This window comes from Pipistrellus kuhlii, unplaced genomic scaffold (assembly GCF_014108245.1).
Source record: "Pipistrellus kuhlii isolate mPipKuh1 unplaced genomic scaffold, mPipKuh1.p scaffold_m20_p_6, whole genome shotgun sequence".
Classification (NCBI taxonomy): domain Eukaryota; kingdom Metazoa; phylum Chordata; class Mammalia; order Chiroptera; family Vespertilionidae; genus Pipistrellus; species Pipistrellus kuhlii.
The window spans coordinates 50574627-50601494 of record NW_023425562.1 but is presented as its reverse complement, the minus strand read 5'-3'; the positions used below and the strand labels follow the sequence as shown (position 1 = coordinate 50601494).

The following is a 26868-nucleotide window of genomic DNA, read 5'->3' as shown; positions in this document are numbered from 1 at the left end:
GTTTCCAGTTACAGGTCACCAATGTTCTATCCCAGCCTCTGACTCAGGCCACTGTTAAACTAGAACATGCTAAATCCGTTGCTTCCAGAGCCACTGTCCTCCAGAAGACCTCTTTCACCCCTGTAGGGTAAGTTCTGAGCATATTTTTATCAGTGCACCAATAAACTTGTTTTGGAAAGTAGCTTGCAGCAAAAATAATCCAGATTAATGCTGCTATTACAAAGATCATAAAACCAAATTTACCTGAACTTTGGTTAGGTAAATTTGACCTACTAGTATCAAAATCCTGTGTCATCTATATCTATACTAATAAAAGGGTAATATGCAAACGACTGAACAGCAGGCTGCATGGGGTGACCAGGCTGGCAGGGGGTTGGTGAGGGGCAACCAAATGACTAAACAGCAGGCTGCGTGGGGCAATCAGGCCAGCAGGGGGATTAGTAAGGGAAAACCAAACAACCAAACAGCAGGCAGCGTGGGGTGACCAGGCCGGTGGGGGTTGAGGGGGCAGGGAGGGGCAACCATGCTGGCAGAGGGAGGCAGTGAGGGGCAACCAGGCCGGCAGGGGGGCAGTTGGTGGCAACCAGGTCAGCAGAGGCAGTGAGTGGCAACCAGACTGGCGAGGCGGGCGGGGGGGGGGGGGGGGGGGGGGGGGGGGGGGGGGGGGGGATGGGGTAGTTGTGGACGACCAGGCCGGCAGGGTGTCAATTAGGAGTGATCAGGCATGCAGGTGAGCAGTGAGGAGCCGGCAGTCCTGGATTGGAAGAGGGATGTCTGCCGGTTAGGACCGATTCCCTGATCGAAACCAAAACTAGCAGTCAGACATTCCCCGAGGAGACATTTCTGGATTGGAGAGGGTGCAGGCTGGGCTGAGAGGACCCTCACTCTATGCATGAATTTCATACACCAGGCCTGTAGTGTGTGTATGCTTAATAAGCAAATTGTCCCCTTGGGAGTTAGACAGGGAGACCAGAAGTTCCATCGCTCTCTATGATGTACACTGAACACCAGAGGGCAGCAAAGAACAAAGGAAGGCCCCAAATGGCAGCCAGGGGAGGCCCCGACAGTTGGCTGACAGCCAGAAGGCTCCTATCAGTCCTGATCGCCTGCCATGCCTAGGAACCCTATCTGTGCAAAGTTATTTTTAGGGATTATCAGTTAAATTAGTAAGTTAATGAGATCAGGAACTTTGAGTTTTTCTTATATAACTGGCCAGTTTTAAATTTAATATTTTTTTTCCTGATGTGTGAATAATACATGTTTATTATAGGAAAAAATATGAAAAAGCACAAAAAAGAAAATATAAGTCACCCGGCAGGGGGGCAGTTGGTGGCAACCAGGTCAGCAGAGGCAGTGAGTGGCAACCAGACTGGCGAGGCGGGCGGGGGATGGGGTAGTTGTGGACGACCAGGCCGGCAGGGTGTCAATTAGGAGTGATCAGGCATGCAGGTGAGCAGTGAGGAGCCAGCAGTCCTGGATTGGAAGAGGGATGTCTGCCGGTTAGGACATCTCAAATATCTTAGAGATAATTGCTATTAACATTTTGCTATCTTCTTTAGGCTTTTTTCTATGTATATAAATAGATTTTAAAATTGAATTAAGATTGTGCTTTATCTGAAACAATGTGTCATGGCCATTTCCCCCGTAGGATTAAATATTCTTTTATAGCCTTATATTTAATGGCTACATAGTATTGTTATGTAAATTTTTAAAAATTAAAGGTCAATTTTATGTGAAACTTTGTTAAATGTTAAATTAATAAGTTAATGAGAACAGGAACTTTGAGTTTTAGAAAATGCAATTCTTAGTGATAAAGATATGTAGGCTATATGTGAAATAAAAAAGCAAAGTCATTTTTAGGGATGATCAGTGGAATGGTAAAAGACTGAGGATTTTGCTATGTAGTTAAGAGTTAACAATTCACTCTTTTCTTTTTCTTTTTTAACATTATGGGGATCATATTGTAGATTCGCCAGTTTGGCATTTCGTTGTGAAAGGCTGTACCCCAAAGAGGTGGGATTTTTTTGAAAGAGTTGATTTTTAAATTGTTTTTAAAGTTTTTCTCACGTTATAATCCAAAGGGAAGAAGTGGTGTAGTCCTGGGCCCTGACTCTATTGGTCAGGGGTTAGAATGTTGTCCCATGCATCAAGGGCACTTACGTGGGTTACAGGTTTGATCCTCAGTCCTGTCAGGGCATGTGGAAGATGTAACCAATTGATGTGTCTCTCTTACATAGATGTTTCTTTCCTTCTCTCTTCCTTCCTCCCTCCCTCCTTCCTTCTTCTAAAAATCAATGAAAAAAATAGCCTCAGGTGAGGATTAACAATAACAACAACAAAAAAATGTGTAGTCTCAAGGACTGCCTCTCTTTGCAGCCCATTTGTTGTATTTACGACTTTTCCCATGTGAGTGCTTGCTAACCCCGCTGTCATTCTTAACAGGAATATTTTTGAACTAAACTTTGTGAATGCCAAGTTGTCCAGTGGTTATTATGAGTTCTCTATCAAAGTTGAAGGTGACAATCGTTATATTGCAAATAGTTTAGAGGTAAGTGCTTTTCTTGTCATCCCAGTTGCCATGTTTATATATCCAAAGAAATGACTGAGTAGGCACATGGCATTGATTGTCTATGTTAACTTCACTTTAAGGTCATGTTAATGTGACTATATTAAAAGAGGGATAGGTTTGAAATACACTATTAGAACTAGCCAAGAACATGATTATAGCAAGTTTTCTTTTCTTTTTTTGCAAGTTTTCTTTTATTTATAAATTAATTCATTTTCCATTTAACTTACTAAAAATGTACACAAAATTGGGAAGTAAGAAAAAGAAAAATCACCCATAACTCCACTGAGGCTTAAGTATTCTTAAAATGTTTTATGTGGTGGGCCTTGATAGAATTAGAACAGTACTTGATGCTAATTGGGCAATGAAAATTATCAAGTGATAGATAGCACTGTAGTGAGCTCTCTGGGTGAAGTACAACAGAAAATTGGTGATCTTTTTTTGTTGTTAATCTTCACTCGAGGATCTTTTTTCCATTGATTTTTTAGAGAGAGTGGAAGGGAGGGGAAGAGACACAGAGAGAGAAACATCGATGTGAGAGAGACACATAGATTGGTTGCTTCCTGCTTGTGCCTGCAACCGAAGTACATGCCCTTGACTAGAATTGAACCTGAGGCCCTTCAGTCCACAGTGCAATGTTCTAACCACTGAACAAACTGGCTTGGGCAAAATTGGTAATCTTTTATATTGAAACAAGAGGCCCAAAGCATGAAATTCGTGCAAGGAGCTCTGCCCTGGCAGCTGCGGTGGCTTGCCTTGGCCCTTGCAGACCTGGCTTCATCCAGAAAGTCGACTGGTCTAATTAGCATATTATACTTTTATTATTACAAATATGCTTCAATCGCTTCTCGGCCTTTTGGCTAAGATCAAGTGTAGTACAAATATGCTTCAGATGTTTATTTGACTCTATTTGAAGATCCAAGTGGTTTTAGGGATGGAAAGCTATGCTTCATTTATCTGATGCTTTGTGGGTATGAGGTATTTCACATTAATGGCTTTCTTAGCTAATTTAAGTTTACCCCTTTAGGCACTGTGGCTTTCATTTTAACCTTTTTGGATAGACATTTACAATCAATTATGCATTTTCCTACTTTCTTAAACTATGGTATATGGGTTAGCCTTTTCTTACTCTGAATTAGGATCATGTGTATGAATCCTTTATTGAATGCATGTGACATGAGAAGTACAGTTCTGTGTACTTCTTTGTATATTATGTTATTTTTAGAACAACCACTAGAGATGGATGGAGTCATCTTCATTTCAAAGATGAGGTTCAAAGGGGTAGAGTAACTTGTCCAAGGACATCCAACTTATACTTGGGTGGATCTCCTTTACAGTACCAGGTTAGTTAGTGTGACCTGGTAGATAGAGAGCTAGTCTAGAGGCTGAGCCCTGTGCAGCTCCAGCAACTGTCCTTATGATATTGCCTTCTCCTTTTAAGTGTAATTCCTCAGTGTTTCTGCTCCTATTCTTTGCTGCTTCTACTCAACTACATTGCCATGCACTCTGTTGGGTCAGAGGAACTTGGAGTAGTACTGTACCTTTCCTGAATAGTTAAATATATTCTGTTTGTGACAACTCTTTTCTTCCCTATCAAATATCATTTTCTACTCACTTTTTTCTTCTTTAAATGTATTTCTTAAAAGCTCTGGTTCTTTTTAAAAAAAAAAAAAATTATTGATTTATGATAGAGGAAGGAAGAGGGAGAGGAAGAGAGAGAAATATCAATGATGAGAGAGTCATCAAGATCACTGCCTCCTGCACACTCTCTACTGGGGATTGAGCCCATAACCCCAACATGTGTCCTGTCCAGGTATTCTTGCCAAAAGGTGATTTTTTTGCCTTTCATTTCTTCTACATTTATTCATTGGAATTCTATGGTTAAAAAAAAAAAAGATGCCTCACCCCACTCCAATTTAATTATTCATTCATTTATTTATAACACTTTGGACTCATGAATATTTATTTTACTCTGTAGATTATGGTGCTCTACTATCATTTATTGTTTTGCTCATATCCCAGATTTGGTCTTTGGAGAGCTTCTCAGGTTGGCTTCTGTGACACTCACCTTTTTTTAAATGGAGGACAAGACAGCTGGAAAGTTTGACCTTTCAAAAGTGGGGCATTACTTAACATAGGTAGATTACACACTTATATTTAAAGTTTGGCAGAAAGGAAGATATTTTTATGGAACTCTAGTCTCTGCCTTTTCTCAACTTCATGCCTGACCTTTTCGGGCATGAGGCATTCGATCTTCGTCCATTCACTAACACAAAATTTGGATAGGAACTATTGTAGTGTGTACCTTTAACATTTAAAATCTAGATTCTTTCTATTTTCTCATCCTTCCTTAAGGGGCCTTATTTGCAACTGAACACATTAAAAGGCAATTTTTCTTTCTTTCTTATTGTAACCTCTTCTACATTTACAATCTTAATAATAACATATGCAGTTTAAGTGCCATACCTGTACATCACAATTATTCTTAACCTCTTCCTTTCTTTTCACTTTGACTTCTGGTCAGTCACCAAGTCTGTTGATTCCACCTTTGAGTGGCCTTTGCATGACTTAAGTTGCAGTGTTCCCAGTCAGGTAGAGCCCTATACTCTATATATAGACCGATGAGATAGTTTCTAACTAGTTACATTGCCATTGATTTCTGTCCTTTCATTTCATTTTTCATAAGTGCCACTGGAATGGCAAAATCACATTATTCTTCTGCTTAAACATTTCATTGGTTTCTGTTGTCTGAGTGAGGTCTAGACTCTTCAGTATGACTTAGAAGGTCTTCAACAGGCACATGCACATACTTCAGTGTGGGTGCATCTCCATCGTCTCAGCTCTAGCTGCTTTTGCATGCATTCTGACCCCCAAATAGCTCATGCCTTTGGAATTCTCCTGTTTCCTCCCTTTCTTGTACTCTTCCCTGTCCTTGCTCACATGCTAAACTACTCATTCTGGTTTGGTGCGAATGTTGCCCCCCTTCATCGTGCTTCCATAGAACTTAATTTTATTTTTCAGTATGCATTATTTTATTTTATTTTATTATTTTTAAAAATATATATTTTATTGATTTTTTTACAGAGAGGAGGAGAGAGGGATAGAGAGCTAGAAACGTCGATGAGAGAGAAACATCAACCAGCTGCCTCTTGCACATCCCCTACCAGGGATGTGCCCGCAACCAAGGTACATGCCCTTGACCGGAATCGAACCTGGGACCTTTCAGTCCGCAGACCGACGCTCTACCACTGAGCCAAACTGGTTTCAGCAGTATGCACTATTTTAAATACACAGAAAGGAGCAGGGAATAATACAATTAATCCTCATGTACTTCCAGCTAAGCATCTTTTTCAAACCCTAACATTTTGCTGTTTTTGCTCCATTTTGGTGGAAGAAATAAAACCCCTAGGGATTAAATTCAAGCTCTCTGAATTTCTCAAACACTTTTTCTTCTCTTTTTTCCCAGATTTGGGGTTTATTGTTACAATCCCAGTTTTTTCATTTCTGTTACATGTAGAGTATGTATTTTTATTTATTTATTTTATTTTAAAATATATTTTTATTTATTTCAGAGAGGAAGGGTGAAGGGGAGAGAGATAGAAACATCAGTGATGAGAGATAATCATTGACCAGCTGCCTCCTGCATGCCCCTACTGAGGATCGAGCTTGCAACCCAGGCATGTACCCTTGACTGGAATCTTACCCAGGGCCTTTCACTCTGCAAGCAGATGCTCTATCCATTGAGCCAAATCAGCCAGGGCTAAAGTATGTATTTTTAAACAATATAATGTATTGATTTGCATCTTCTCCAAATGTATATATTGCATTACACATATGTTCCATTTGCAATTTGCTTGTTTTCACTCAATATTAATTTTATGACAGCCATATTTATACATGTAGAGGTATATGCATAAATATGGATAATTATAAAAGTAATCATTTTGTGAATAAATCAGATTTTATTAATTTATTTTCTTATTGTTGGAGATTTAAATTTTCACTATTACAAACAATGCTTCTGTGAACATCTTAGTACATATTTCCTTATGCATGTCTTGTTTATCTAGCATTGATTTTCAACATTTTTCATCTCATGGTGCACATGAACTATTACATGCTGCAGCACTTCTTTTTATATTCTGGTACAAGTCTCTTATGAGATATATGATTTGCAAATACTGTCTCACAGCCTGTAGGCCCTCTTTTCCCTTGTTTCCTTTGAAGCATGAAGAACTTTAATTTGGATGAAGTCCAATTTCTTTATTTTTCTTTCACGGCTTGTGCTTTAAATGTTATACCTAAGAAACATTGCTTAATGCAAGGTCATGAAGATTTACTTCTGTTTTCTTATAAGAATTTTGTAGCTTTAGCGCTCACATTTAGGTTTCTGGTCCATTTTGAATTAATTTTTATGTATGGTCTGAGGTATGGGTCTAACTTCCTTCTTTTGCATGTGGATAGCCAGTTGTCCCGGCACCAGTTGTTGAAAGGACTTTTCTTTTCCTATTAAGCTGACTTGGCATCCTTGTCAAAAATCAGTGGACCATAAATATAAGAGTTAATTTCTAAACTTGCACTTCGGTTTCATGAGCCTGTATTTTTATCCTTATACCACTAATACTGTTCTGTCTTGATTATTGTAACAGCTTGGTATTTTGTACAAACATCAAATTTGGTGTTTGTCCAACTGTTTCTGTGGTTGTTGGGGAAATTATTGAAGTACAAAATAGCAGAAATAGAATCGTTAATAGCTGTTATTCGTGCAATGAGATAAGCCCCCATCGAGGCCATAGCTGTCCTTTTACTTCACAGGGATGGGGTAAACATTTCAAAATCTCCTCTTTCCCTTTTTATTACATTAGAGCTTTTTATGTGCCTATTTTGTGTGTCTGTGTGTGTGTATGCTCTGACTTCTGTCGCATAGGTGACTTGACTTTGTAATTTCAGTAATAGTCACACTTACAGCCTTAGAGTGTGCCAGCAGGTCCTATTTACTCTTCTGAGGGATGCTTGACATTGGTCAGAGTGCATTTACAGTGGTTTGATGTGAAAGGTTTGTAATAGCACTCACTGACATTGGACTTGCTGTTAGAGGAAGCATCGGTTTTAGAACTGTCTTTAGCATTAATTGCCCCTAATGCACCATCAATTTTGACAATAATGAGCTAAACAGAGGGGTTATTACTCAGCATAAAGACCGAATTTCCTGGAGTTAAAACATTTTTTGAAGTGTATGTGGCACTCAGCACAGCCAAAGAAAGGACTTAGCGTGATTCACCATAAAACAGGTTTAACGGCTAACCAAATCCCCTCCCTCTTATAAAAACTAATCTTGTAGTGGTTGGTCAAAGGAGAAGAAGCTAACCAACAAGTATCCTACTCAGAACCCTTTATAACAGGCTTTGAAAAAAGTTATGATGTTTTTTTTTTCTCAATTTGCTTTAAAAGAATAGCATAAAAATGCTTTTCTTTTCAATGTTTTCAGAGACCCATTTGTAGTAAGATTTTAGGAATAGAAGGATTTTTCAAAAACTTCCCTATTTAAGAAATGCCCTACAGTATTTATGTAAAATAAAGAAAGCTGCAACTTAGGGTACCTTTTGAAACCGGTTTGGTTCAGTGGATAGAGCGTTGGCCTGTTGGTCCCAGGTCCGATTCTGATCAAGGGCATGTATCTTGGTTGCGGGCACATCCCCAGTAGTGGGTGTGTAGGAGGCAGCTGATCAATGTTTCTAACTCTCTATCTCTCTTCCTTCCTCTCTGTAAAAAATCAATAAAATATATTTAAAAAATAAAATAAAATTAGGGCTGAGAGCAAACCCCAGTTGGCTTGAGATCACCGCAGTTTGCCCTTTTGTCATTCGTGTGTCTGTATTGTCTGGGAATACTAATATTCTTAGAACAAACACAATTGAATCTTGATTAATAGGCTTTAGTGATCATCTTATTGTTGTAAGTTTATAGTCGGGAGTCTAAGCAAAAAACTGATGGCTTACACAGCCTTTAAACATCAGTTTGTGTATATCCTGTGGAAAAGGAGAGTAATTATTTTTAAAATCATATATATTGGGTGGTACTTTTGGGATGGTGGTGGTACTTTTGATACAAAAACATTTATAAAGAAGAAGGTAGCCCTAAGCAGTTTGGCTCAGTGGATAGAGCATTGGCCCAGACTAAAGGGTCCCGGGTTTGATTCCACTCAAGGGCATGTACTCACTTAAATCCTCAAGAGAATGAGTCACTGGCATGAAGAGGGACTTATTTAATATTGATGAAGATTGCAGATAGATTATTATTATTATTTAAAATATTTTTTTATTGCTTTTTTACAGAGAGGAAGAGCGAGGAGAGAGAGTTAGAAACATCGATGAGAGAGAGACACTGATCAGCTGCCTCCTGCACACCCCTTACTGGGGATGTGCCTGCAACCAAGGTACATGCCCTTGACCGGAATCGAACCTAGGACCTTTCAGTCCACAGGCTGACGCTCTATCCACTGAGCTAAACCGGTTTCAGCTATTTTTTTTTATTTTATTTATTTATTTTTTTTAATAGTATGGGGTATTACTAAACAACTCCTTCCTTACATTTTCTGCTTCCCAGCCAGGGATACCCCGAGGCCAATTTGAGTCACGGTCCTTCTGTGCTTTTGTAGCACTTTGTTAATCCTTCCATTAAAGCAGCCTGGTCTCTTATAATTTAGCTTTGCATGTATGCTTCCCTTTAGGACAGGGAGTATATCTTGCCCTCTCTGTATATCCCCTGTGCCTGGGTGCTCCAGATGAACCTTCCACTCCAGTTTTTTTTCAAATGGAAAGTGTCAGTTTGTCTCTGGGTTGAGCTTTACGTAGAAAGAGAGCCTGCTATTTCTGAGCCCAGTACGAGAAGCTTTTTGCTCAGCAGAGAGCCCAAAGAATCAAAGTAGAGACTCCCAACTCTGTCCCTGGGGTTTTATTCAACTTAAAGGCCAACTGTTTTCCCATACTGCCTCGGTCACCCATTGCCTAGATTCAGTGACAAGCAGTGATACTAAATATAATTCTACCAATGGTGGCTATGTATTCAAAAAAATTGGTAATAGCCTTACAGCTTCTGATAATAAATCTTTACATTCAGATTTCTTTTTTTTTCTAGCAAAACAGAACACTCCTATTCAATCTTATAATGCAGGCTCTTGTCACAAAATAATTATTATGATGGCAGAAGAGTAGGCTGTTAAAAGGAATTACTTGATAGTATCTTTATTCTTTTTAAATTTTTCTTGTTTGTCCTTGATTTGAGGCTGTCACACCTTGATAGTACATTTTAGAAAAATGCTGAAGCTATCCTTCATTTATTTATCCAGTCCTCTATCTCTATTCCTTGATCCTGACTTAGACTATAAACCAGTAGATTTTGTCAAAGATTTCCTTAAGTATTGCATTGAGGCTGTTCAAATATTTGGAAGTCTCACAGATGTTTGCACATAAGTGCCTTTGGTGTGTTTGCATAATTTGCACATTCGAATTTAGATTTTAAATAAAAAATTCTTCATGAATAGACAGCATATTTTCAATCTTTTTTGGAATTTTATATTTTAATTTTTTAAAATTTGTGTACTGGCATCAGTGAGCTCCTCTTTGTGAAGATGATTATAAGGAATGTAAACACTGAGTGGCCAGATTATTATGATCTCTGACTGCAAAATAATCTGGCCATTCAGTGTGTGTGTGTGTGTGTGTGTGTGTGTGTGTGTGGCCTGGTGCATGGATTTGTACATGGGTGGGCTCCTGCCAGCCTGGCCAGTGGGTGGGGACATAGGCGGTTGGCCGCCCTGCCTGCTGGTCAAACTCCTGGTCGAGGGGACAGTTTGATATTAGCCTTTTATTATATAGGATACACTGAGTGTAGAATTCAAACATGGTAAGAGTCAAGACGGACTGGTTTGTGCTTATAATAAACTCTAAAATTTTGGTGGCTTAAAACAGCGGTCACCAACCTGTGTTCGCGGACCAGTGGTGGTCTGTGAGGTCCAAAGGTTGGCAACCGCTGGTTTAAGGAAATATTTGGAGCAGCGGTTGCCAACCGGTGGTCTGTGGACCAAAAGGTTGGCAAACACTGGCTTAAAACAAGAATTTCTTTTTGGCCCAAGCTAGTTGTCTGATCTGTCAACTGGAGGCTCTGCTTCATGTTTTCCTTATTCTGGGACCCAAGCTGAAAGAGAAAACATTTCTCTGTACATTGCTCTTGTCAGAGGAAAAAAGAATTACACACTGACTCTTAAAGTTTTCACTTGAAAGTGACACACATCACTTTTGCTCACATTTCGTTGGCCAAAGCAAGTCACATGGCTATGCTTTATTCCAGAGGGGCAGAAAAATTCAATTCTACCATATGCTCAGGAGAACCAGAAGTACTTGATCAGCAGTACTGATGGCTGCCATGGCTTCTTAGGTCTCCATGGGTAGACTTAGTCTGCTTGGCACAGAGTAATAAGTGTTGCTGGGAAGCTGGATAGCAAGGTGCCTAACATGGATTCAATTTCCCCATCTGAAATAGCACTGCCTTACAGAGTTGTGAGGATTAAAAGAGATAGCCTTTGTAAAGTCAGTGTCTTTAACACTCAATAGTTAGCTGTCATTAGAAGTGAGTACCTGTTGATTTTGATTGAAATTATTTGAAGGGTACTGCTTAAGGATTTCCCCCCTTATTTATTTTAAAGGACATAAGAAAAGACCTGGAATTGAAACGTGACCTCCTGGTTCATAGTTTGTATATGTGTGTTAATTCCTGACATATCTACCTGTTGACTTGGCGATTTTCTTCTGTGTTTCACTCTAGCTCAGGGTCAAGATTTCCACTGAAGTTGGCATCACAAATGTTGATCTCTCCACTGTGGATAAGGATCAGAGTATAGCACCCAAAACCACACGGTAGGTGGAATGCCTCCTGAGCACAGGAGAGCTCAGGCTTGAACTGAGCTCCTCTAGATGTCATTTCTGTCATCAGTGATCCAGCTTGCACTTCAACTTAAAGAGGCTATGGTTCTGACACACCAGGGCTGCTGCTTGTCATCCAAGCAGTTTGGGGAGATACCTGTACCAGCTGTCAGTCTCTGAGTAAACCGGTCCATGAAATAAGGAGTAAGTCTGAGTCAGCTAAATCACAAAGCACATTATTTAGTTAAGAAGAAGATTTTAAAAAGAAATACATTCTCAGTGAAGGAAGCAGTATATAAATTTATATTCTGGTGTAATCTCTTTGTCTTTACAGTCCTGAAGTTGCTTTGAGTGGCCTCATGACAACTCTCTTAGGCCCACAGTGTGTCTGGAAAATGTTGGAAGCATCATAGGTTATTAGAACTGAGATGGCACATACCTAGCAGCAGGGATATGATACCCTTTCTCAAGTTCATGAAAAACATCATTGATTAGTCACAGCATTTGTTCCTGCTGAACTCAGAATCTTTTTTAACACAGCCTTCAACATAACCATTAGTAATTGATCAGGGTTCAGCCCATTTTCATAGGTCCTAACTTTGGAGGGCCATATTTGACAGGCGCTGCAGGTGGCCAGGATCCAAGCCTGACTTGGTTGACGTCCTTAGGTCCTTGAAGTGAAAGAAAGCCTGGACACATAACATAGCATTTCTCCAGACCCTGCTAAAAATTTATTCTGTGCTTTTTTCGGTCCTAGTTTTATCAACCCAATTAACCTCAGGTCATAGACCATTCTCCATGTCTGTCCACAACCATGAGAGAGGGAAGTTAGAAAATGAAGTGAAATTTGCATTCTTTCCTCTGTTCTTAGACATGTGCAAATCCTCTCTATAAATTTACTGTATAAATGTCTCTTTCAGGGTGACCTACCCAGCCAAGGCCAAGGGCACGTTCATCGCAGACAGCCACCAGAACTTTGCTTTGTTCTTCCAGCTGGTAGATGTGAATACTGGTGCTGAGCTCACCCCTCACCAGGTCAGGAAAAAGCCCAGGCATTCTCTTGCCTTGAAATATTAGAGTCAGCTGTCTAACTGGCTAGAGAAGATTACAAATTCCTGCTTTTAGATCTTCACTCTGCACCCTGAAGGTCCATCCAGTTCTCCCATGTGACACTCTGCCCCTTCTCATATTGATTGTAACCCTGAACCTGGCATACACTCTTCTTTTTAAAATATTAGCTGGTATTGAGAAGATATATTTAAGACAGATTAGCACTTAATTGAGACTTTTTCTTTCTGACAAAAACCATGTCTTAAATTATTTTGATAAAAATCTAGGCAATGGGCTCAAGCATGTTTTTGTCCTGGCCAAAGCAGATTTCTATTTGTGGGAATCTGAAGAACAGTTCTTTTTAACTTGTGCCTGTGTCATATTATGAGAGCGATAGGTTTCAGTTTTATAAAGTAATAATATTCTTTGAAAGATTTCAAACCAAGTTCTTTCCCTAGAGAATCAGATATGGCCTCCTGTCCTCTCAGGCATTTCTGTCATCCCCTATGGTTAGCAGTAATTGCCCTCAGCCCTGTCCCATCCGTTTTGTATTATAAAGGGAAATGCAGATAAATACTCTGAATACTGACAGATAGGAAAGAGTGTGGGACTTAATAGCCTTGATTTAGGTGCTTTGTAAGCAGTGTTTTGGCAAAGAGCCACTAGACTTGTGTCCATGCTGGAAGGGCAGCTTCAGAGCAGACCTCTGAGTTGGGAGAATTTTCTTGGAATTTGCTTTCCTGTAGCTGCAGTGGTTGCGCTTGTGCCCAGCCCCCAGCGTGACTGCCCACAGGAACATCATCCCAGCACTTCTCTGTTCTTCTCTCCCTTCCACCCTCAGGTTCCAGAGAGCTGGGTTGTGTACTTGATCAGGACCATGGCTAACCAACTGTTAAGTACTTAGCCTGTTAGCATTTCACAGCTCTTCTCAGAATGATATTTATAAACTAAACAGCACAAGGGAAGAAAGACTATGCAAAAAGGAAATTATAAGACTAATAAATTGGTGAGATTTGGGTTAGCGTAGGAAAGTTAGTGAGGAAATGTAACTTTAACTGAATACTTGTTTCATCTAAGATTCTGGTTTGAAAACCATGGCTTAGAGACCTCTCAGGTATAACAGCATTTTGCAGACAAGCCTGGCTGCCACCTGCACTTGGCTCTGACAGGAGGAAGATTAGGCATCTGAGCTCCTGAAATCCCATTCTTGGCCAAGACTGAAGCCAGGTTGCTTCACATCTCTGGAACCTTTTCCTAAATATCTCTGAGGGTTCGTTGTCCGGGTATAGAGTAACAAATGGGATTTGTATTTTTTCTGTGGATCCAGCATTAGCTGTGTAACTCGTTTAATCCGCATGCCTTATGGTCTATAAAATGGATCAAGTCTACTTGCCTTGTTGAATTCTTTGCTTTGAAGAAAAGCTCTGAGTGGATACTACGTTTTGCTGCAGTTATAATGTGCAGAAACCTTAGTTTTTTATGGCATTGGGAGGATAAAACGGTGCCATCATATTGATGATATCGGCTATGTTGTTGACCAGCTAGAGTAGGTCCTGTGCTAAATGCTTTGCATACATTATCAGGAATCTTCACACAGATATACCACATGTTGAAGTTAATCTTATTGTCATAAAGATGAAGAAATCAAGGCCTAAGGAAGTTAAGTAACCTGCTCTGTTAATAAGTAGTGGATCCAAGTCTGTCTGTCTTCAGAGCCTGGGCGCTCTCAGTGACACCAGGCTGCTCTGCTTGATTAGAACTCTGCCTTGCTATCAGTCTCCACGCCTGCACTACTAAATCTTTAGCTGGAGGCAGTAGGAAATTGAAAATGGACCTCTCACAGTTCCACCTCATTTCCCTTCTTTTTATCCTCTGGTAAAGAAGTTAATTGGGCAGTGAAGTGGCCAAAAGGCTGGCAGGAAGAAGAAATTGAAGCAACAGCAAAGCACTAAATCATCCACAAACTGGGCATTCATCCTCCAAGTGTCAAGAATTGGCTGCATCCCTAAGTTAAATTTCTTATATTAGCAAAAGTTATCTCTGAGCCAGGAACCAGGGTGGGATGGCCACTCCTTCCGCGCTCTCAGGCAGGAGCTCTCACTGTGTTGAAAGAGCCAGCAGTCTGCTGCCTCATTGATTCAATATTGGGCCTTGAGGGCATTTTAAAATTATCATATGATATAATATTATTGTTTCATACAGACATTTGTCCGACTCCATAACCAGAAGACTGGCCAGGAAGTAGTGTTTGTAGCTGAGCCGGACAGCAAGAATGTGTACAAGTTTGAACTGGATACTTCGGAGAGAAAGATCGAATTTGACTCCGCGTCTGGCATCTACACTCTCTACTTGATCATCGGAGATGCCACTTTGAAGAACCCAATCCTTTGGAATGTGGTATGTGCCTAAATGCACCTTGACCTAGGCAAGAGTGGCTGTGCCACAGTCAGACACAGACAGTTCCTTTTCAGGGGCCTGGGTTTTTTTTTTTACCCTAGCCTTGCCTATGCCACTCACAGGGCAACAGATATGCATTGTGAGGTGAGGGGCTGTGTGCTGTCGCTATTAGTAACCTTAGAGGCATGATATGGCCTGGCATATAGTAGGCGCTTAATAAATAGTAATCGAGTGAATGAATGAATTATACATTTGCCCTTGTGGGTTCTAGCAAATTTCTATAAAAGTTATTCTGGAAGAAGGTTTTCATATTACATCAAAGGACTATGTAGAATACATAAATGCTAGAGATAAAGGGCTTGGCCTTTGAGATATGGTATACCTTGTGGGATAGGGGTTGGGTAAGATTTGAGTTCCAGTAACAATTCAGAATGGTGTGGAGCATTGAATTATAGGATATTCAAAATGCTAATAAACTAATAATCAACATTTGCATAACATGTTGATTTACATAGTGCCTTTCACCTGTATATCATAATTGATAAGAGAAAACTTCTTAAAAAGCATGGCATTTGAGTTAGATATTGAAGAATTGCAAGGGTTTATCAGAATAGTATATGAGGCTGTGGGCTAATCACTGGGGAGGAGCCTGCAGAAAAGCCCGAGGTACTTTCACTGCAATATGTTTGATCTATTTTACTGGAGCACCTGATGAATCTGGTCAGCAGCAGGAGACAAAGAGGTTGGAAAGGTAACAGAGACCAAATTGCATCCTTGAATGGTGATTGGCTCCCTTTGCAAGACAAAGGGGCAGCTGTGTTTCTTGTGTTGTATTCAAAGCTCTTTTTCTTCTCCTGGACTTTGGGCTGCTTTTTGTATGAGAGCGCATTTTCATTTCTTTTCTTTCTTTTTTTTTCTTCTTTTTTCTTGTGACTAAATCACACTTCCCAGGGACACTGAGTGTTTTCTGATTGCAACTGTAACAGCCTGGGTACAGCTGAGATTTTTATATTAAGCAGCTCACCAGGATGGTAGAAAATTGGGACTCTTGCTCTAAAATGCATTTTCAACAAATTATTATTTTGTTCTTGAAATTTTTACTGCCTCAGTTTGCTGACTTAGAAGTGATTGGACTGCTTTGAGCTTTTTCCAGTTATGGTCCTGGATGTGAGTTAGGGAGTACTATTGTGCTGGTGAATCTTACCCCCTTCTCTGTCCCTGTGACTTTAAAAATGCTCTTACTCTTTTAGGCTGATGTGGTCATCAAGTTCCCTGAGGAAGATGCTCCATCAACTGTCCTGTCCAAGAACCTTTTCACCCCCAAACAGGAAATTCAGGTATATTTCAAGAGGCTTCTCCACTAAGCACAAGGAAAGGTGAAATGGCAGCAGACCTCTGGACGGTGGCTCTGGTCCCTTCTTTAACCTGTCTATATAATGATGTATAGTTTGGTTGGTCCTCACCACCCTGTGGCTTAGGCAGAGTATATATATATCAGTCGTGTCCTAGACCTGACAAAACAGGCTCAGAGAGCCCTGTGACCAGCTCCCAGAAAGCAGGTGGTTGTAGCCAATCTCATAAATTGAGTCTGTTTTTCTTAAACATCCAGGAGGTACAGCCTGAGATCACCGGGCTATAGCAAAACTGGGCTTGGCTTTCTTTCTGTCTGCTCCTGCATAAATCAGGGCTTATGGGGCTGACTAGTGGAAAACTCAACTAGGACAGCAGGGCTTTCCTCCCCGAGGCAAATTCTCCCTCTTTTCTGGGATTCACCTTCTTTGCATATAAATATTAGCCATCCCTGGCCAGCATAGCTCACAGACCGCTGTGAAGGTCAAAACGTAATGGATAGCACTGGCCGGTTTTCTCAGTGGTTAGAGCACCAGCCCTTGGATCTAAGGTCAAGGGCACATACCTCCGCTGCAGGTTCCATCCTCTGCCCCAGTCACTGCTCATGCAGAAGGCAGCTAATGAATGTGTCTCGTGATGATGTCTCTATCTCCCTCCCCTTCCATTCTATAAAAATCAATAGAAAAAAATATCCTGGGGTAAGGATTTAAAAAAACAACCAACAGATAATGAAAATGGATAAGGCAAGAAAGGCTTTAAAAAGTTTCTAAAACACTTCACAAAATAAGCACAAGAATTGTTCAACAGTTTCATCACTGGGTAAGAAAACAGGTGGTCCCCTCAGTGAATTATTTTGTATTCATGAGAAATGATCTTACTGTAGTAATGTGGAAACCTACGTGTAAATTAATGTTGAAGCATTCCAAGCAAACTACTCTTATTTCACTATTAAAAAAAGGAAGACAAGCGCTCTCGAGTAGGGTAGTAGGACTCTGATAAAGAGAATGAGGTTAATACCAGTTAGCTGACTTAAGTGGAGGAGTAACGTATGATGGACATTCCCACCCTGGGGACCCAGTAGCATTACGAAATCCAGACTCCTGCCTTGGGTGTGCTGCTTAAGCCATTCATATACCTGGTCTCCCTCTTTGATACTAGGCAAATGCCACTTGATGGATTGCATTTCCCAACCTCTAAATGGCAGTGAGTCTTTGAAGGGATAAAAAGGGTTGGCCAAGTAGTGAGCTGAGACTATAGTGTATTGTCTTTGAAAAAGAGACCTCTGGGATCAGAAGCCAGCATTGAGATGAGGCTAAAGGCCAAGTGGCCATTCATTGCCAGGGGGTTTTAGCCTCAGAGACAGTTCCTCAACTTGACTGTCAATGGCATTTTGGACCCTGCTAACATGGCAGCTCCTACTGGGAAGGGCATGTTCTTAAATATTCTTGATGTGACTTATTTTGGCAGCACCTGTTCCGTGAGCCTGAGAAGAGGCCCCCCACAGTGGTGTCGAATACATTCACTGCCCTGATCCTCTCACCCCTGCTCCTGCTCTTTGCTCTGGTAAGTAGCTGTAATTAGCATGGGCAGCATGTGTCTGGCGCCAGACTTAGCAGATGGAGCTGTTCCAAAGGAGGCTTTGTGCTCTGGCCTCAGCACAGCTCCAAAGGGGTCCAGCAGCTGGGACCTGCACCAGTGGTCAAAAACTTTTAGAATAACTAAAAGTCTCCACTGTGGGGAAGCAGCCAAATAAACCACTCCATTAATAAGGGGCATGAGAAAGTACCCAATGGCCATTGAAAATGATAAAGGTATACGGACTGGGATGCTCTATCTAGGAATGTTCAGATGAGGTAAGTGTGGAAAAAGCAAAACAAAAAATAAAGCCCCAATGCCTATAGCTATATAAAAACAGAGTACAGAAGCTGTGCATTTCAGCACTGTAGCATAAAACTATAAACAACCTAGAGTCTTTGTAAAAGCAAGTGTTAAATAAATTATAGTATGTCCATACTGTGGAATAATAAGCAGTTTATTAAAAGAATACATAGATTTATATGCTGATATGACAAGATTGTTAGGATGTCTTACTGAGTGAAGAAGGCAAGGGGTTAGAATAGGGTTACCTCTAAGAAGAGATTTTTTAAGGAGTAGAGAGAAAAGAAATTTTTACCTTTTATACTTTAAAATACTATTTCAAAATTTTTTACCAATTATTTTTTCTTTTTAAAAATTATAAACATAGATTCATATAATCAAAATTCAGAAAATTAGAAACTCATTGGATCTTTTGGAAAATTGCCTATTCCTAATCCATTCATTGATATTAATAAAATAGTTATTGGTCAATATAAATCTGAAAGGTATGCCACAAGCTTTCAAAAACCAGACCCTAGGTTATGGGTACCTGTTGTCATATTTGACTGATCAGAATTTCAAAAGCCAAGGAACCCACAGCAAGAGCATGCATCCTACCAGCTGCCAGTGGGCTTACCTTACCAACACTTAGAGAAAATAGCAGGGGTGCCAGTTACTTTTATCATGAATGCAGTTTCTGACCTTTTGCTTCATGGCTTCACCTGTTTTAAAATAGAAAAGCTTGCTGTCAATATATGATGTTCAGGTTTGAGTTACCCAAGCACATTTAAAAATATATATATTTTATTGATTTTTTTTTACAGAGAGGAAGGGAGAGGAATATAGAGTTAGAAACATCAATGAGAAAGAAACATCAATCAGCTGCCTCCTGCACACCCCCCACTGGAGATGTGGCCGCAACCAAGGCACATGCCCTTGACCAGAACCGAATCTGGGACCTTTCAGTCCACAGGCCGATTGCTCTTCACTGAGCCAAACGGGTTAGGGCTACTCAACCACGTTTGAGTGCAGGTGTTGGATTGCCTTTCTAAAAAAAGAAAAGGGAAAAAAAAAGTATTGGGGAACAATTTTTCCTAAAGACTTCGAATAGGGTAATTGTCACTCAGAAAAATTCCCTGTCCAAGTATGCATGAACTTGTGAGCCCTGAGGATTCTTCATTGGACTAGCATTGACATGCCATGTGTTGCCTCCCTTTCAAATTGTAATGTCTTTTTAATTTATTTCTCCCCATTGTTTAGTGGATCCGGATTGGTGCCAATATCTCCAACTTTACTTTTGCTCCTAGCACAATTATCTTTCACCTGGGACATGCTGGTAAGTGCTCCCGGCTGCTAATTCCATTTAACCTCCTCTGACATTTAGCCTGCCCACGCTAACGCCCTGTTAAGTAGCCCCACAACCTATTAACTATAATGACTTAATAGTATAACATTTCCCTCTTCCACCTGGCCTTTTAGGACAGTTAATATGATGATAAACCTGTTTGGGCCATCAGCTTAGAACAGCTGTCATTATATTGGGTTTCATTGTACTAGGCTGCTGTTGGCAGGCCAGTTACCCTCATTTAATAGCCCTGTTCATTTTCAGAGATTACTCACTTATTGTATCTTTACATTGAGCCATCTTCCTGAACAAAGAGCATTGATGTAATTTCCAAAGGTTATCTTTACCTAAGGTATCGATCTTCACATTTGCCAGCGGCTGTGTCTGGACAGTAATAGAAAACAGTTTCTTCCTCGTCAGACACCCTGTCCTGCATTGTTTTCTTGAGAACTTAGGACCTAAACTGTCAATTCACAAATCACCTAAGCATTTCAAAGGCTTGCAACACCATTGGATTGGTGTTGCCTTGCATTTCACTTTTATATTCTTTTCTGATTTCTTTGACTCTTTCAGGAGACCCTCCTGTATCCATTGTGTGTGGGTTCTTTAAGGGTCCACAGATGAATCCCTTGAAATTCTGGGCAAACGTGTATCTCTTCTTTTCTGGGGAAAGAGAGAGTCTATAACTTTTATCAGATTCTCAAAGTGGTCCGTGACCTCAAAAACGGTTAAGAACCCCTGCTGTAGTTCATTCATCATCCTTCAGGGCAAAATTGATAGGATGACCTTTCTCTCTAGCCCCGTTACTGGATTTGAGTGATAGCCTCCTGGGTCGGGTTGAGAACAAAACCTGAATATAAATTTGTTTAGAGCCATGACTTTTCTTGCCAGAATGCTTTGTGTGCACATCCCTGCATTTGATTCTCATCACAACTCTGATGGGGGTGATCAGGGCGGGAGTTATGATCCATATTTGACAGGTGAGAATTTAGGCTTAGAGAAATTGTGTGGCTGGAAGGGCAGGCCTAGACCAGAACCCCGGACTCTCAATGCATAGGCCTGAGCCCTTTTCACTAAGCCTTCCTCCTCAGTCCTCTTAGGCATAGTGGCAAATTATCCTTAAAAAAATATTTTAAGGCCCTAACCGGTTTGACTCAATGGATAGAGCATCAACCTGCGGACCTAGGTCCAATTCCGGTCAAGGGCACATGTTCGGATTGCGGGCTCGATCCCTAGTATGGGGTGTGCAGGAGGCAACCAATCAATGGTTCTCTCTCATAATTGATGTTTCTGTCTGTCTGTATCTCCCTTCCTCTCTGAAATTAATAAAAACATATTTTTAAAAATCTTAAGAAAAATGAAATTATTTATTTAATCCTGTATATTTTTATTCAGAATTTTAAAAATGAGTCCCAAGTATAACAATAATGTTTTTTAAAAAAATCTACATTAAAGACAATCTGTGTGAGCCAGACTGTGGGATAAGATAAGTAGCTGAGATCTGGTTTTTACTTCTGGATTTCTTCATAGTGAAGGCTGAGAGGCAAGTATATTGAGTTATCTATTTTTTTGGTATCAGATAAAAGGAATAAAACAAGCTGTTCTAGAAATACAGACCTTTTGTGGATCTAGCAGTCACTGCTCCTCACTGTCCTCTGCCCCAGTTTGTTGTCACTGTTTCATTTAATTGGCTATCACGGTGCCTGTTCTTGTAGCTATGCTGGGGCTCATGTATGTCTACTGGACTCAGCTCAACATGTTCCAGACCCTGAAGTACCTGGCCATCTTGGGTAGTGTGACATTTCTCGCTGGCAATCGGATGCTGGCCCAGCAGGCAATCAAAAGGTAAGGATGGGGATGGGCCACGGTCTGCTGGAAATGTTTTGTTAGCTCTGTTCGCCCAACTCTCTGAACAACGGTGTGTGGTAAAACATTTAATCCTTAGGGGCAAGGGTGGCACGTCAATCCAGCCCAATACAGAAGCCTTTTTAAGTCAGAACAGGGCCTTGGTGGTCAACTTTAAATGTTTTAAAATCCCAGCTATTTATATCCTGACACATTAGAACATGAGAAGAAAATAATTGTTTTATGAAGGTTAAAATGGATTAAAAGATTGTTGTTAATGTGCTGGCTGGCCGATAGAAAAACGTTCTCTGCTGCCCCAGAGAACCCTGACCTCCTCCCTTGCCCCCAGAGGGTTACTTCTCTGTAACCCCCACCGGCTCCCGGAGCTTCTCCTGAGCATGAAGGTCCATGCTCTCCCCCCAGAATCAGCCTCACTGGTCAGTAGCCCATACCACATCTCCAAGAACCAGACAATCTTAGGTTCACACAGTGATCAGATCTCAGGTGATGGCATCTTGACTTTTGAACCTGGATTAGGGGCACATTTAAATGTCACATATGTGTTTCTCATTGATTTGACTTTATTAAACTTGGGTGAGGTCAGCCATGTAAAGGTCAGTAAAAGAAGGTCAGGCTTGCTTTCACCTTTGGAAGTTAGCATTTTTAGACATGTCCCGCTTTCTCCTGTCCAGGACTTTTGCTGGAAGATTGTAATTCAGTAGTGTGCCCTTCAACACGCTGCTGATTAAGTCGGTCAGATCAGGAAGGCCTCTCAGAGATCATTAGTGGGCGGGAGAGCCACACATCTCATCCCTGCCTGAGTCTCCATTGTGAGCTTTCTAGGGCCTCACCGTGGAGGCCCAGCCCCGAGGTGCACCCGGACAGCCCTGAATAATCCAGATTCCACTAGAGCTCCCTTAGCACCAGCGGTGGCAGCTGCGCATTTTGTTGCCCCTCCAGCAGCCTTTACCTGGCAGCTATGCATTGCATCTGAGAAAGGGCCAGGGACTCAGCTGTTTTTTCTAAGCCCTGTTCCCTTGCAGCAAGAAGTCTAGGTCCTAGGGAGCTCAAGGCCATACTCTTCTGAGTTCTCTTATTTCTGGAAGTTGCCCCACAAGACAAACAAAATTAAGGGGAAATAAGGGTGGAAACCATTTTATTGAAATCCCACTTAGCATGAGTTTCTAATCTGGAATCCTAAAATTGTATACATGTTTTAGAGAAAGAGATCATGATTCTTATCTCCCCCCCTCCCGCCCCACACACATCCCGTACAGAAGGTTAAAGCCCATTCTTACGTTGCCATGTGTGAGTCCTAGAACAAACAATGGGAAAGTCAGTGACCCTATAGAAAGCTCTGGTTGGGTGTTTGCCGTTTCTTTCCTCAGCTTATTTCTCTTCGCACTGTCCTTTCTTGATTCTCAATCCCTCTTTCCTTTGGCAGGATCGCTGCAGAGCAGAGCAGTAGATTGGCAAAATATAGGACATTACGGTAACGATGAAGGGCGGTCTCATCCAGAAGCAGGGCCCCTCTCCCCTTGCCTGCCTCATGCATGTCAGTTACTTATCTAGTTTGCAGCCCACTCATTCCTCCCCACCCACCCCTAAACCAAAGCTGAATCCTGAGGCCGTTTCCCCACTTTCTGGCCCAGGTTGTGACTGCCCCTTGAGTTAGCCCAGTGGGTGGGGTAATTTTGCAGCAGAGCAACCTTGACCTGGCTTTAACTATATAACTCCATCCTCCCTAATGTCTCATGGGATACTATATATATTTTTAAAAAAATTTTTTTTAATTGATTTCAGAGAGGAAGGGAGAGGGATAGAGAGATAAAAACATCAATGTTGAGAGAGAATCATTGATCAGCTGCCTCTTGCATGCCCCACACTGGGGATTGAGCCCACAATCTGGGCATGTGCCCTGACCAGGAATTGAACTGTGATCTCCTGGTTCATAGGTTGACACTCAACTACTGAACTGTGCTGGTTGGACTCATGGGGTATGTTTTAGATAATAGTCCCTCTCTCTATGTTTATAGAACAGTTGAGATAAGACAGGTCCATCCTTGGACTTCTTAAAAGGGAACCCCATTCAGAACATCTAAATTCATTACATGATGGTCTGATGACAAGTCCTGGCACACCTTGTCATGGTTTCTAGGCCTTTCTGTAACACTAATTTTTGGTTGGGTCAAACTTGTTTTGGTGAGACTCTAAATTATGGACTGATGGCCACAGAGCAAAGCCAGTGTCAGAACCCAGATTCCTAGAGTTAAGGATATAGACCGTGCTGCTCCCTCTGTGGCTGAAATGTCATGTGAAATATCACCATTCTCCATGCGGGTATTAGTCCTAGGAGAAAGATGAAGTGGAAGCAAGGAGGAGAGAATGTCTGATGCTTCATTGATCAACTCCTCTAGACCAGGGATCAGCAAAAGTTTTCTGGAAAGAGCCAGATGGTACTTTAGGTTTCGAAGACCATACGGTCTCTGTTAGGACTACTCAGTTCTGCCCCTGTAATGTGAAAACAGCTACAGACTATGAAAATAAATGAGCATGGCTGTGCTCCAATAAAACTTTACTTATAAAAACAGACAGTGGGCTGGATTTGGCCCATGGGGCATAGTTTGCTGACCCCTGTACTAGATCAAAGAGAGGAAAGAAGTATTTGAATTTTCTGGTCATGTTACCTCTCATCCCTTCCTGTGGAAATGGCTCTCCTGCCAGAGCAATGAAGCCATCTAATTTTTAACCCTCTGGGGGGGGAAAAAAATCAACAAAAGCATATGCTGTAGAGCCTTTTCACAGATGTGTGACCATAAATTGAAACATCTCATCCTCAACACAAAAAGAAACTACATTTTTTTTCATGTTTAACTTATATACAGTAAAATTCACCCTTTTTAGTGAAGAATTCTGTGAATCTTGACAAACACATATACGTACAATAGTGTAAACACCACCTCAATCAAGATACAGCCTATTTCCTCACTCAAAAAGTGCCCTTTTTCTTGAGTCCCTCTTCCCCATCCTCATTCCTTGGCCATTTCCAATTTTTTTTGTTTTACCCTAAATTACATACTTGCTCTATCTGAGTTTTGCTTTCAGAACTGATCCTTTCTGCTAAATACTGAGCTCTTTAATTCTTTAAAGATTGATTTTGTCTGTCTTGATTTTTAGATAGCCTGCCCTCACCCTACTGTCCCCAAATCATACTTCTTGAAAGAGAGGAAATAATCCTTGATAATTTGGGTGTTTAGGACTTTCTGAAGTTGAGACTTAGGATTTTTTATTTTTTTTTTAAATCCTCGCCCAAGGATATTTCCTTTGAGAGTAGAAAGGATGTGGGGAGAAGAGAGATAGAGAGAGAAATAGCAATGTAAGAAAAAAACAGTGATTGGTTGCCTTCAGCACCCACCCCAATTGGAACAAGGGTTTGTGTCCTTGACCCTAACCCGAGGCCCTTCTGTGTGAGGACTGACGTTCTAACCACTGAACACACCAGCCAGGGCGGGACCTAGGATTTTAAAGCGAAGTCACTGGTAGCTAGGTGGTTTTTATTTGAGGACATACATTGATGTGATTTGTGAATAACTTCTTAGCCAGGATAAAGGCTTGTGGGCCGCTGCCTTTCCAGCTGTTCTCGTTTCATACTCATGCTAATCCTCTCCACGTGAACATTTGGAGCACACATTTTAAAGTACCTGAGTGTTGGTAGGGAGTTAGGAGCACTCACTTCAGCCCTCAGGATTAGTTCTGTGCTTGTACCTGCCCCTTGGAACTGTTAATTGAGTAGAAGGCAGCCATTCTGCAAGATTGTGTCATCACATCGGCCCTCACCTCTGGCTATAGCTGCCTGCTGAGGACGGTGTGTGTGTCAGCACCCAGCCTCTGCTTACCAGAGCCACCAAATCACTTACTTGCTGCTGTCACTGTCTGCCTAGATCACATGTGTCAAACACAAGGCCCGAGGGCCAAATCCGTCCCGCCAGGCCTTGCAATGTGGTCCGCACCGCGCTGTCATCACTGCACTCCGCTGCGTTTCCATCACAATGACAGTTTATGACTGTTCAGTAAACCATTCGGCCCGCGATTTAGGCTGGATTTTAGATTTTGGCCCCTTCTCTGATTGAGTTCGACACCCCTAGCCTAGATTGTCATTTTTGTTCTTGTGTTTCCCCATTATTTCTTGGAGTCCAGGGACAGGCAGCCTTACAGCAAGAAGGAATAAAGAGATGAAGGGGTTTTTTTTTGTGAGCTGAGTCCCATTTTTGAGAATCATTCTAAAATTTAGATTCTGACACACATGCAGGATTCTGTAGTGAGAGGTCAGAACGTTGTCTTCCTAGCTGTAGGAGGGCCAAATGTTGATTGGTGGACCTGGAGTCTGGGAAGTTAAATCATCTTTTCTGTCCACATCATAAAAATTTATACTGTCTTGCTCTGGCCAGTGTGGCAGCGGATCAGTGTTTCACTCTCATGTCAGTGTTTCTCTCTCCCTTTCCCTTCCTCTCTCTCTAAAACTCAAAAAAATCTTTTTTTAAAAAAAATTGCACTGTCTTTTTGGCCTTGCACTGTGAGAGGTGTGCCTGGAATTACCTCATCTTCTTAAATTTTCACATATCACTTTCTTAAGTTATTAGGTTTGTTTCATTATTTTTATTTAACTTACCATCAGTTTTAGTTTGAACTTGCTCTTTTATTCTTGTGAAATGAGATGGGGCGTAAGTAAATAGAATTCATAGAAAAAAAATTATTCCTTTTTTAAGGGGAACTTATAGTGGGAGAGTACTTTGGTCTCTCTCTTGTCACCGGCTAGGAACTGTGACAGTAAGTTGAAACCTTCAATAATTTTGCATTTGTCTCCTTTTCTCTCAGAACAGCACATTAGTTCCAGAAGTCGAAAGGAAACTCTGAATCCTGAAATGAACGATAAGAAGAGTCAAGAACAATTCGGTTTGAAAAGAGGAATGAAAAACAAACTTTATTTAAAAAGAAATAAGTTGAAATTATGGTTAGACTTTCTTTTGCTTTATTTTTATTTTTATTTTTATTGACCCAACACAGAGCAGATTCCTGTGAGCCCAGATATTCTGTTTCTTCGGAATGATGCCCCAGCAGGATGCCGTGAATGTTCCTAACTTACCCAAATAAAGTTGTTTTGGAATAAAGGGAATAATGGGAACAAAGGCTTGGTTGAGAGTTATTCTAGTAGTTTGGGACTGTGGGACTCCTGGGGCACACACACGAGGACTTAGTTGGGAAGTATTGTTGACACAATAGCCTGAACGCTTCTCCGGGCCCTTTCACATTGGTCCTTCTCATCTGGAAAAGCCCGTGTCTGTCCTCCAGCCCTGGGTACCAACCATCTGCATACGGGCCCTGTTGGTATCTGAAGGCTTTGCTTTTGCCTTGAAAGTTTGGTGTCAGTGTGCAATGGGGAAAGGGAGGCATTGTCTCAAAGGAAGGCTGACCACATGCATTATCTTAGGCTCTTACAGGATCACACACATCTCTATGAGGTTGTGCCCAGGACACCA

General features: G+C 41.1%; 1 protein-coding gene and 1 pseudogene across 4 annotated transcripts in view; both read left to right on the top strand.

The window, feature by feature from the left end:
- The window catches only part of RPN2 (ribophorin II), a 50650-nt gene extending 24118 nt beyond the window's left edge, over positions 1 to 26532 (top strand). The window contains exons 8-18 of one of the 4 annotated variants that reach the window (XM_036418068.1): positions 9 to 127; positions 2443 to 2548; positions 11390 to 11481; positions 12408 to 12522; positions 14740 to 14934; positions 16185 to 16271; positions 17752 to 17847; positions 19402 to 19477; positions 21202 to 21331; positions 22776 to 22823; positions 26207 to 26532. In XM_036418068.1, the coding sequence (XP_036273961.1) occupies positions 9 to 127; positions 2443 to 2548; positions 11390 to 11481; positions 12408 to 12522; positions 14740 to 14934; positions 16185 to 16271; positions 17752 to 17847; positions 19402 to 19477; positions 21202 to 21331; positions 22776 to 22823; positions 26207 to 26219 (1077 nt within the window). In that variant the 3' untranslated portion in view covers positions 26220 to 26532. Of the gene's footprint in view, positions 1 to 8; positions 128 to 2442; positions 2549 to 11389; positions 11482 to 12407; positions 12523 to 14739; positions 14935 to 16184; positions 16272 to 17751; positions 17848 to 19401; positions 19478 to 21201; positions 21332 to 22023; positions 22824 to 26206 lie in introns of those variants that run through there. The other 3 variants (XM_036418071.1, XM_036418070.2, XM_036418069.2) reach the window with 3 other exon arrangements.
- On the top strand, positions 3407 to 3579 carry LOC118708595 (annotated as a pseudogene).
- Positions 26533 to 26868: the final 336 nt, after the last annotated feature.